The sequence below is a fragment of the Eucyclogobius newberryi genome, unplaced genomic scaffold (assembly GCF_026437365.1).
Source record: "Eucyclogobius newberryi isolate DKJ021-1_F unplaced genomic scaffold, fEucNew1.0.hap1 SCAF_1, whole genome shotgun sequence".
NCBI lineage: Eukaryota > Metazoa > Chordata > Actinopteri > Gobiiformes > Gobiidae > Eucyclogobius > Eucyclogobius newberryi.
In genome coordinates this window covers 5,115,906-5,128,400 of record NW_027315723.1, presented here as the reverse complement: position 1 = coordinate 5,128,400, position 12,495 = coordinate 5,115,906, and the positions used below count along the sequence as shown (strand labels likewise).

General features: G+C 41.4%; 1 protein-coding gene across 2 annotated transcripts in view; it reads right to left on the bottom strand.

The window, feature by feature from the left end:
• The window catches only part of LOC140359235 (neuropilin-2-like), a 157,740-nt gene that overhangs the window by 124,025 nt on the left and 21,220 nt on the right, over positions 1–12,495 (bottom strand). For both annotated transcript variants that reach the window (XM_072444207.1, XM_072444130.1), the window contains exon 2: positions 7,844–8,021. In XM_072444207.1, coding sequence (XP_072300308.1) covers positions 7,844–8,021 — 178 coding nt within the window. The remainder of the gene's footprint in view (positions 1–7,843; positions 8,022–12,495) is intronic.

Here is a 12,495-nt window from a genome sequence, read left to right as displayed (position 1 = left end):
GACCCAAATGTTGTAGTAGTTGTGTACCTCCGGCCCTGAGGTCTCCAAAAATCAGACCCTCGGGAAAATGAAGTTGAATAGCTCTGCACTAAAGTCTAGAAACGCTAAATCCGTGGCTCTCTATTTACGCATGGCCTCTGATGTCCCTCCAGAGCCACCGTAGCTCTCTACAGCCAGCGGCGTCATGGTTTCGCATTATAAAAACAGCCTTATAAACATCTTCCTGTAATAACCCAGCTCATTGACCATGATCTTGTGCTGGACGTAGCACTTTGGGGCCTCATATTGAGCCCTCTCAGCTTGAACATGCCCCACCAGAGCGACCCCGGGCCAGGCCTGATCATCTATTGATTTGCCATTACTGGCATTGATCCGGTGCCTCTGCGGTGCCCCCGGTGGCCATAAAGAGGTGATATCATTGTGTGCGTGGCGCCTGGATGCTGTTGTGTTCAGGCAATTTAGGCTGGGTTATAGAGGAACATTAAGGAATATCCTGATTCAAGTTTAGACCTGGTTAAGACGTGTTTCAGACTGGTTTTTGACCTGCTTTTAACTTGTTTCTATATGAATTTGACCTGGTTCAGACCTGATCTCAACATGGTTCAGTTTTGATTTCAACCTGTTGAATCTTCATCTTATCCTAGTTGAGTCCATTAGGTTTAGAAATAATGAAGTCTTATTTTGTCTTCTGTAATATGAGAAAGATAAGATAAGATATGCCTTTATTTGTCCACACATGGGGAAATTTTGGGGGTTGCAACGCAAATAGATACAGAGGAAAATAACTCTTATAAACAAAACTCCAATAGACAGAACCTCTCATATCTTAATAGGGAATGGAGGGAAAAAATAAAGATAAAATGAAATAAAAATAGCTAGCATAAGACAAAATAAGACTAATAATAATGGTAAAATAAACACTCTCATTTACATCAGTTATATGCACATGAATGTGACATTATTACGTGTGAGTATGACAGTAATTGCACATGAATATAACGGTATTGCAAATGGTTAATTCAGTATTGCACATGATTAAGTCAGTATTGCACATGGTTAAGTCAGTATTGCACATGGTTAAGTCAGTATTGCACATGGTTAAGTCAGTATTGCACATGTTAAGTCAGTATTGCACATGGTTAAGTCAGTATTGCACATGGTTAAGTCAGTATTGCACATGGTTAAGTCAGTATTGCACATGTTAAGTCAGTATTGCACATGGTTAAATCAGTATTGCACATGGTTAAGTCAGTATTGCACATGGTTAAGTCAGTATTGCACATGTTAAGTCAGTATTGCACATGTTAAGTCAGTATTGCACATGGTTAAGTCAGTATTGCACATGGTTAAGTCAGTATTGCACATGGTTAAGTCAGTATTGCACATGTTAAGTCAGTATTGCACATGGTTAAATCAGTATTGCACATGTTCAGGGCTCGCAGTGTTTGTTGTAAAGTCTGACAGTATTGTACACACACTAAATAAATGCTAAAAGTGCACTGTGTAAATTTACTGGTTATTTTATTCAACTCCAGGTGTATTTATTGCTCAAAAACACATCTCACGTACATCTTACATGTTACATCCTCTGTTAGTCTTCATTCAATTCTCCTTTAGTCTTGGTTTCATCCTGGTTTAGTCTTAGTTCCGTTCTGGTATCGAATGTTTAGTCCATGTTTAGTCTTGATTTAGTCAGTAAATTCTTAGTCCTGGTTAAACCCTTCGCTCGGTTCCGCTTTAGTCTTGGTTTAGTAATGGTTATATCTTGGTTTCTAGCCTTGGCTCTTAGCTCTCCCCCAGAAAAGTTAGCGCGCCAATAATTCATCGTGTGGGTGAACAAATGACACCGCCTTACAGTGAAACAAACAGTCCAATTTTACACAACAAAGCAATCGCCCCGAACCCGCAGCTCCATTCATCCTGAGCAAACACTGCACCGAGACGACTGATGACTTTATCTGGCAAAACCCCAATCTCTAACCTCTGCTCCACCCAAAAACAAATCACCAATTGTGGAATAAAATCTCAGGAATGCATCTCGTGAATGACTTTGTTTAATGGCAGACCCGCCTGAGGGCAGAGCTGCTTTGAAAAATGGCGAGACGTATATCAGAAAGTTTCCATTGAGTCGGACGCAGCATATTACATTAGCGGTATGGACCCTATATTTCAAACTAGCTTTTATTACATTTAGCGCGCATCAATCGGCTGAAGCTGCCTGGAGCTGCCTGGAGCTGTTTGGCACTCGGCTGGTTCACCCCCACTCGAAATAAAATCCGGAATTAAATTGCCACCTCAGACATAGAAGGAGGGAGACAGAGGTGGAGAGAGGGAGGGACTTTGACTTTTATCCATACAGTTATTAGATGTCAGTCAAATTCGTACAAAAAAAACTGTGAAAAAGAAATGGTGAGAGACAAAAGGAGAGAAACAGAGAGAGAGAGAGGGGGAGAAAGGGAAAGAGAGAGAGACAGAGATAAGAGAGAGGGTTGAGAGCAATGGTGGAGAGACAAGGAGGAGAAACCGAGAGAGGAAGGAAAGAGTATGTATAGAGGGAGAGACGGAGATAGAGGGAAAAGAGCATATCTGGAGAGAGAGGGAGGGAAAGAGAGCGAGAGGTGGAGGAAGGAGAAAGATAGAGAGGGGGTTGAAGAAAGGGAGAAGGATAGAGAAAGGGGTGATGGAGGGGGGAGGATGGAAATGGCAAGGGAGAGAGAGAGAGAAGAGAGATTCTCAGAAAATGGAGGAGAAAGAGAGGAAGAGAGAGAGAGAGAATGAAGAGAGTGGGAAAGAAAGGAACATATACAGAGTGAGATTAGAGAAAATGGGGGAGAAAGGGGGAAAAGAGAGGGAGTGGACAGAGAGAGAAAGAAAGAAAGAAAGAGAGGGATAGAGAGAGAGAATGAAGAATGAAAGGTTTGAAGAGACATGGAGGCAGAGAGAAAGAAAAGTGGGGAGAGATAGAGAGGGAAGAGAAAGGGAAAGTGTGCTGAATGGGGATGAAGAGGGCGAAGGGGGAGAAACAACATAAGAGAGAGAGAGAGAGAGAGAGAGAGAGAGAGAGAGAGAGAGAGAGAGAGAGAGGGGAGAAAGGTCTAGACAGAGAGTGGATCGCTGCAGTAGAGGAAGAGCAATTTGGCAGCTCGGCGACTGTTTGAACCACACAAAAAAAAGGAGAAAATCCTCCACGCTGCCAGAGGATATTAGCAGAGACTCTGGTTCCAGGCTGACCAAGCACTTTCACAGCTTTTAGAAGAACCAGAGCCCAGAGGAATATGAGGATCAGGAAGTCCTTCAGACGGACGAGTGTTGAATCATAATAAGAGGACGAGAGGACCTGTCTTACATTCATAGAGCCGGGCGTCATGGCAATGGCGTCTGAATTGTGAACATGTCCCTGTGTGTGGGAAATGTGGGTGACATTGTACTATGTTGATTCAAGTTGATTATCAGATTTTTAAACTGTGATAGGAGGATACGCATTACGCTGAATAGACTTTTTAAAACGTCATGAATCGTGTTTACGAGCTCGTTTTTGCCGCTCGTTCTGTGATATCGGTATATTTAGGCCCGAGCGCCACAAGTTGAAGAGAGGCCCACTTCCAAACGCTCACTAACGCACTCCTCCACTCATGCACGCCCCGTGCATACTAATTAGTAGTAGGAAAATGGAACATTACCGTTGTAAACAGGCAAAGCCTGTGCAAAAGTGTGCACTAAACAAGCGCTTTATATGCATCTCTTGCATGTTCCGTACATATAAACATGTAATGCAAAAATGTAACATTATTACTGTGTAGAGGGCCAAAAACACAAAGTGGGCGGAGCCCACTCTAAATTAACGAAAGTGCCCATCAGTGACCAGGGACCCACACCATGAGGTAGGAAAGCACGTAGCGATGACAGAAACCTCCCATGTTATTCCAATGGGGAAATCTCCAGAACATGTTTACACTTTAGACTTTCACAAACTCCTCCTCGGGCGTTAGTCCAATTAACCTGAAATTTGGTGAGACTCATCTTCAGGTGTGGACCATCAAAGGCTATTCACATTTTTATTCAAAGAGTCACGGTGTCTGTGCGGCGAAGCCGCATATTTTGCCAAGAATTCAAAATAAAATTGCTTTTTGATGGTAAAACAAAGGGGAGAAGATGTGACAGCGTCACAGATTCAGCAGTTGGTGTAATAAAAGGACAATTGGGGCGCGTTAGCGCCCCCTCCTCTTGCGGCGTGGTTGCGGTGTGGCGAGGGCCGATCATTGCTGCTTGCGGCTATATCTCTATTTATTTTTATATCATTTTTGCATATCCCCCTGCTTCATACCATTTGTATACATAGTTACTACTAAAACTACCGTAAATACTTATTTTTTGTTGTTGTAGAACGCCACATTTCCACAAATTTGACATTATATCAAACTGCATTCCCTTGAGAGCTATAAACACATTCCAGCAAAAAAAAAAACTTTGGACTACCATGTCGGTTGTCTAGCATTTTTATTCCCTCAGGCTTCAGAGATACCACCAGTACAATGCAAAGTACAATGCGATATGTTTCTTTTTAGTTTTCATCCAAATGGAGAAAGGTCCTGGAGCTGGCTTGGGTTTTCCTGTCATGGTAAAAGCTTGAGTGAAGGAAAAATAAAGTGGTTGGCATCTTTTTAAAGGATTCTGGTGGATTTTTGGGTTGGCAGGTGCCCAGGGGCTGAGCGGAGGTAATGGGGTCAGGAAATTGGATTATAGTGTAAATTCCCTGCATTTCTTTTTCGTTCCTACCTTCTGCCACCGCTAGCCAATCACAGACAGCTATACGTGCCTCTCAACCAATCACCTCTCAATAAAGCAGACCCATCAGCCTCCTCCGCCTCTAGTTTACAGATATTATCATAATCTCCATTTATCACTGTCAAATACCTGCTGAGTAAGCATCTAAATGTAGTCATTCAATTTGGTCAATACGCACAAGGGCCTTTTTTAAACGTTTTTCCCTCATTAAAAAACATACTTCGAGTTGTTTTTAGCTTCATTTTCGGGTCGTCTTCCCTGTTCCTTTTCTGTGCCTTACGAAAACACTCCCATTTCCCATTTGTGACATCACAAGCAGCGATCCGGAGATCTCCCGCACTGTTCAGAGCTCATAAATCATTGTCAGGCTCGTTATGAACATTTCTGCCGTCAAATTACGTTCAGTACAACGATGTGCTTGTATTAGCGTGTCGGGTAAAGCTCGGCCCGGGCCAATTCCCTTTGTTACCAGTAGATGGCGTGCTAACACCAATTCTGGTTAGGGAACGCCTGACAGAGAGAAAGTTATGTGTGTTTTTCAATATATATTATTTAAATTCTAAAAAACATGAGATGCCAAACTACTCAAGAGCACGTTTAAAGCTCAATAACAATACCAAACCTTTCTGGAGGAGGGTTCGCAACATGTTTATCACCATGGAGATGTTATTGCTTTGCTTGGAATGTTCCACAATATGGCATTTAACATATCCATCTGTATTTACTCAATTACTAAGGTGTTTACAGCTCAAAAATACCTTGAAAAACATGTATTCTTACAGTCAGCAGGGTCAACTCTCCACAGATCTGACCTGTAACTTGTAGCTGTAGTGTAAAACATTCCAGACAAAGCAACAACAAAACAGCAGTTATAGTTACATTTCTAGTGGTTGAAATGAACTTATGGTGGTGCTACTCATTCTAGACGCCCACGCTTTCGGAGGTTTTACACCCGGGAAGAGTGCATGGCGGCTGGGTGTGTGGGCGAGGGTCAAGGGGGTGCTACGGTTCACGGGTCCTTCCCTAAGGCGTCCATAAAGAATATAACTCGCTTCCCAATAAAATACAAAAAAAGAGAAAGAGAGAGGCATTTGTGCTCTGGTTGGGCCCCGAGGCAGAGCAGGATGTGTAACGGGGAAGTCCAATGGGCAATGGCACCAATATAGGAACAGACTGAATGGGCCAAAACTACATGAGAAACTTGCCAAAACAGCCTTAATAAAACTGAGAGTTACGTTTTGTTGCAAGTGAAATAAGTAAAAAAAAGTCAGGACTGTATAAGAAGAGAAATGGTTTATAAATGACAAACCATAATAAACCAGGACTAAAGCAGAATTGAGCTCAAACTACAGCAGGAGCGTCACCTTGAATCAGTCAGGAAACTCAGTGGTACCTGGCCCACAGTTTAGGAACAATGGACGAACTGTGTACAGTGGACTTTAACGTTTGAATTCTTTCTGGCGTCTCCTTCACATAAACAGCTCTTTGTTCCCGTGTTGTGAAACCCAGAGACGTATTTTCTTCTGGTCAAAAACAAAAGGGAACATGTGAACTTGATTATTCTGCTCTGAGAAAGGAACCTCAACCACAGCTGGGTCTTATTTGGTCTTTTCTCTCAAATATTTACCCGTCCTGGAGATTAGAACGCTGACATTCTTTTTTTGGGGGGCTACCAAAATCTTTTTGGCAGTTAGGTATCAGATGGGAAAGGATTATGAAGATAAAGGCCACAATTTCTGTGTTAAGTTAAGTTAAGGCTGGATTTGTACCTGGTCTATGACCGGGTTAATCCAGATTTTGTCCTGGTTAAATCCTGGTTTAGGCCCGGTTTAGTTACTGCTCAGTATATTCCCATAGTGATTTAATACATTTAGTTTAAACCCTGGTTAAGCCTCAATTTTGCCCTGCTTCAGTTTTGCGCCCAGTCCTGGTTTAGCCCACATAAATACAAGAATACACTGGGTATTTTTCATGTTTTTTCATGTTTTTATCCAAACCACTTGACATTGTCCACTGCTCCTCCCTGACCCCACGTTTGAGTTTCCTAAATAAGCCCGTCTCCTGCACAGCTGACATGGCCCTGAGCAAGAAATGTGCTGCGGTTAATTGCACCACAACATTTTGCCAATAAAAGGTCTTGTGGCCACTTCGGGTTTCACTAGAGCAGCAAATTTGTAAAAGAGAGAAAGTAGACCAGTAATTATTGTCAAAAGGAGATGACCGCAGCACACTTAAAGGAAATATCATGTGGGCAATTTGGACAATAGTGCTTTGGCCCTGGTTTAGTCCTGCTTTAGTCCTGCTTTAGCCCTGGTTTAGTCCTGCTTTAGTCCTGCTTTAGTCCTGCTTTAGCCCTGGTTTAGTCCTGCTTTAGTCCTGCTTTAGTTCTGGTTTAGCCCTGCTTTAGTCCTGGTTTAGTCCTGCTTTAGTCCTGCTTTAGTCCTGCTTTAGCCCTGGTTTAGTCCTGCTTTAGTCCTGCTTTAGTCCTGCTTTAGCCCTGGTTTAGTCCTGCTTTAGTCCTGCTTTAGTCCTGATTTAGCCCTGCTTTAGACCTGCTTTAGTCCTGCTTTAGTCCTGCTTTAGTCCTGCTTTAGTCCTGCTTTAGTCCTGCTTTAGTCCTGGTTCAGTCCTGCTTTAGTCCCTGTTCAGTCCTGCTTTAGACCTGCTTTAGTCCTGGTTTAGTCCTGGTTTAGCCCTGCTTTAGTCCTGGTTTAGTCCTGCTTTAGTTCTGGTTTAGCCCTGCTTTAGTCCTGGTTTAGTCCTGCTTTAGTCCTGGTTTAGTCCTGCTTTAGTCCTGGTTTAGTCCTGCTTTAGTCCTGGTTTAGTCCTGCTTTAGTTCTGGTTTAGCCCTGCTTTAGCCCTGGTTTAGTCCTGCTTTAGTCCTGGTTTAGTCCTGCTTTAGTCCTGGTTTAGCCCTGCTTTAGCCCTGGTTTAGTCCTGCTTTAGTCCTGGTTTAGTCCTGCTTTAGTTCTGGTTTAGCCCTGCTTTAGCCCTGGTTTAGTGCTGCTTTAGTCCGAGCCGTAACCCGTGGTCAGTATTCTGCAGAAACAGCTCTTACTTGCAGTCCAGCCTCTCGATCTCGAAGTGCGGGTTGAAGTTGAGGGCGATGCGTTGGGTGGGCTCGGGCGCCGTGATGACCCAGTGACAGTTCTGATGGGGCGGGTACTCCAGCGGGTACCCGGGGGAGGTGATGTACCCGGCCTCACTGGCATCCAATATACCCCCGCATTCTAGAGCTGGAGAGAGAGAGAGAACGTGTTTACTTTTCAATGTATTTACTTATTGTTTTATTTCATATTATCTATTTACTCGATTTTCAACCAGTGTGGAGACATTTGTTTGAATCGCGCATGGATTTAAATGAATAAACCTCCATTTGGGAGTGTCTTGAACATACGTCTGGACCAGAAAGCAAAACGATCACCATTTCCAAATGTAAAGAACCAGACGACACAGACATTATATTCCATGTTTTGTACTAAAATGTCTGATTTGGTTAGTTTTAGTCAGTGTTTGTGGTTTGTTTCCCAATTTTTTTTTTTTAAAATACTGATCTATTTTACCAAGACAGAGAGAAAAATATGCGTTACGTATTCCAACTACGTATTCCAACTATGTATTCCAACTACGTATTCCAACTATGTATTCCAACTACGTATTCCAACTACTTATTCCAACTACGTATTCCAACTATGTATTCCAACTACTTATTCCAACTATGTATTCCAACTACTTATTCCAACTACGTATTCCAACTACTTATTCCAACTACTTATTCCAACTATGTATTCCAACTACTTATTCCAACTACGTATTCCAACTACTTATTCCAACTACTTATTCCAACTACTTATTCCAACTTTATATTCCAACTATGTATTCCAACTACGTATTCCAACTACTTATTCCAACTATGTATTCCAACTATGTATTCCAACTACTTATTCCAACTATGTATTCCAACTACTTATTCCAACTACTTATTCCAACTATGTATTCCAACTACTTATTCCAACTACTTATTCCAACTATGTATTCCAACTACTTATTCCAACTACTTATTCCAACTACTTATTCCAACTACTTATTCCAACTACTTATTCCAACTACTTATTCCAACTATGTATTCCAACTACTTATTCCAACTACTTATTCCAACTACTTATTCCAACTACGTATTCCAACTACTTATTCCAACTACGTATTCCAACTATGTATTCCAACTACTTATTCCAACTACTTATTCCAACTATGTATTCCAACTACGTATTCCAACTATGTATTCCAACTACTTATTCCAACTACGTATTCCAACTACTTATTCCAACTATGTATTCCAACTACTTATTCCAACTACTTATTCCAACTATGTATTCCAACTATGTATTCCAACTACTTATTCCAACTATGTATTCCAACTACTTATTCCAACTACGTATTCCAACTACTTATTCCAACTACTTATTCCAACTATGTATTCCAACTACTTATTCCAACTATGTATTCCAACTACGTATTCCAACTATGTATTCCAACTACTTATTCCAACTACGTATTCCAACTACTTATTCCAACTATGTATTCCAACTACTTATTCCAACTACTTATTCCAACTATGTATTCCAACTATGTATTCCAACTACTTATTCCAACTATGTATTCCAACTACTTATTCCAACTACGTATTCCAACTACTTATTCCAACTACTTATTCCAACTACTTATTCCAACTATGTATTCCAACTACTTATTCCAACTACTTATTCCAACTATGTATTCCAACTACTTATTCCAACTACTTATTCCAACTACTTATTCCAACTACGTATTCCAACTACTTATTCCAACTACTTATTCCAACTACTTATTCCAACTATGTATTCCAACTACTTATTCCAACTACTTATTCCAACTATGTATTCCAACTACTTATTCCAACTACTTATTCCAACTACGTATTCCAACTACTTATTCCAACTACGTATTCCAACTATGTATTCCAACTACTTATTCCAACTACTTATTCCAACTATGTATTCCAACTACGTATTCCAACTATGTATTCCAACTACTTATTCCAACTACGTATTCCAACTACTTATTCCAACTATGTATTCCAACTACTTATTCCAACTATGTATTCCAACTACGTATTCCAACTATGTATTCCAACTATGTATTCCAACTACGTATTCCAACTACTTATTCCAACTACGTATTCCAACTACGTATTCCAACTACGTATTCCAACTACTTATTCCAACTACGTATTCCAACTACGTATTCCAACTACGTATTCCAACTACTTATTCCAACTACGTATTCCAACTACGTATTCCTACTACGTATTCCAACTACTTATTCCAACTACGTATTCCTACTACGTATTCCAACTAGCCTGGTCCAGCCCTGGTCCAGCCCTGGTCCAGCCCTGGTCCAGCCCTGGTCCAGCCCTGGTCCAGCCCTGGTCCAGCCCTGGTCCAGCCCTGGTCTAGCCTGGTCCAGCCCTGGTCTAACCTGGTCCAGCCCTGGTCCAGCCCTGGTCCAGCCCTGGTCTAGCCTGGTCCAGCCCTGGTCTAACCTGGTCCAGCCCCGGTCTAGCCCTGGCCCAGCTCCTGGTTCACTTCTAGTTTCTGATAAAGGACTAGGACTGCATGCTGGGGATATTTTCTTGTTTTAAATGTTTTGATGACTAAATACTTAAGGATACTGTGTAAAGAACATGTTTTAGTACTGTTCAATTTCACTTTAAAAAATAATCTGAACCCATCCCGAGTACGCCTACAGTATGTCCTCGTGTCCTAAACCATTGAATCCCGTCCAACTATCTGCTCCCAACCAACTGTAAGACAAAGGAAAGCAATTTGTGCCGGAAATTGGGAAAAAAAAACACAACTTATCCATTGGGTATTGTGAATATAAGCTATTAAAACAATAAAGGCGGATGATTGCAGTGTATTTCTCTGGATTAGGGTCCAGGCGAGCCAGCGTATGCTCCTCCACACCCAGCTCTTATCGTCCCCAATGGGAGAGTGTTGGGGTTTTTTCTGAATGTAATTGTTGCTCAGGCAGAGCCAATCTGCAAACACGGAACACATTTACTGATACTATCTGGCTCCCCGCCGGAACAATAGTGCCAATGGTGAAGCTAGCTAGCATCACCGCACAGAGAAGTAGTCAGGATGTCTAGCACGCTGCAAAACAGCAATCCATCCGTTAAAGGACACATAATTCTGCATCTATATTGTTATTGGCCTTTGAGCATGATGTCGAGCACCTTGTCTAAATGTGCTAAAACATGTATTTTAAAAGTATTTGTTGAGGTTGAAGTATTCTGTGTCGTAAAAGTGCAGAAATATAACCGTATTACTTATTTTCAAGCTCTTTTTGCTGCATTTTAAGATAATTTATTACAAATTATAAACCAGATTTTGTTTAAATTCAGCATATTTTGAAAACAACCTTCCCGATACTCATCATACAGTGATTTTTGCCAATAAAATCCAGATATTCTAAAGTGAAGTCGTCTTAACAAGGCTATAATCCTTTTTGATAACACTTTACAATAACTACACTTTAATTATCCTCAAGAAAGCATGAACGAAGAACATATTTAGTAAGATTAACTCAGACTTAAAAACTAGATCATGAAGTTTTGTTCATGCTTTATAAATAAAAGTGTAGTTAAAATAAAGTATTAGCATCCCAGTGCTCCACAAAGACGTCATTCTCGTTATCTGATGCTAACATGCTAACGCTAACTCCAGGGACAATAAGAGCATTTCATTCCCCAACAATGGTCGTGTTATTACTGCGGTGTTGCAGAAGATTGGCACACATTATTATTCTTTACAGCAGCAAAGCCGAAAACGTGCTCACCATGACAACGGGGGCAGTTCATTTTGCAATTCTTGACTAAACAAATGTGTGGCAGAGGCGCCGGGTTCAGTTTGATATCGTGAGAGGTGAAAGGCGGGAAAGATGCCTAACCCTAACCCTATTGTTAAAGGACCTCTGGCACATTATTCAGGCTCTGCAGCTACTATATTTGTACTTATTAGTTTAGTTTACTTAAAGGTGTGAGGAGTGTTAGCACAGTATGGGCTTAAACAAGTGACAGGTCTGTTCTACGGAGAGGCCAACCCGCTCACAGTAAGAATGTATGTATCTAAGAGCATATTTTGGTTTTAATATTGGTTAGTTTTCGGGTTCAAACACAAGATCACAGGGCTTAATGTATGTAACAGCACTTACCAGTGCTTTGAACCCGTCTGTCACCTTCTTTTTACCTCTTAAATGTCTTGATATTTTGGCTTTATTCCTTTGAAAGCGTAACTGTGGCGACCGCGGGGGCCCATGGTGTAATATCGCCTTCTCGACTTGACATTTCCAGCTCCCATTGTATTTAAAAGGCACGGCTTAAGATCGACTCGACATTTGATGGGCTTTCTGACTTTGTGCGTTGACTCGGCGACACCCACATCTACAAATAGACTCGATAATACATGAGAGACGCCTGTCAGTCAAAGACGAGTCGGCGATGGGAAGATTCAGATTGAACGTGTTGGATCAGATCATTTTCTGGAGGGACAGAGTTTTTGGAGGGGTTGAATAAGTCCACGAGGCACCGCTACTTTTGATACAGTTTGAGGTCCAACATTATGATTATAATATACTGCTATTGTATGACAACTTCTATGTTAGATTTTT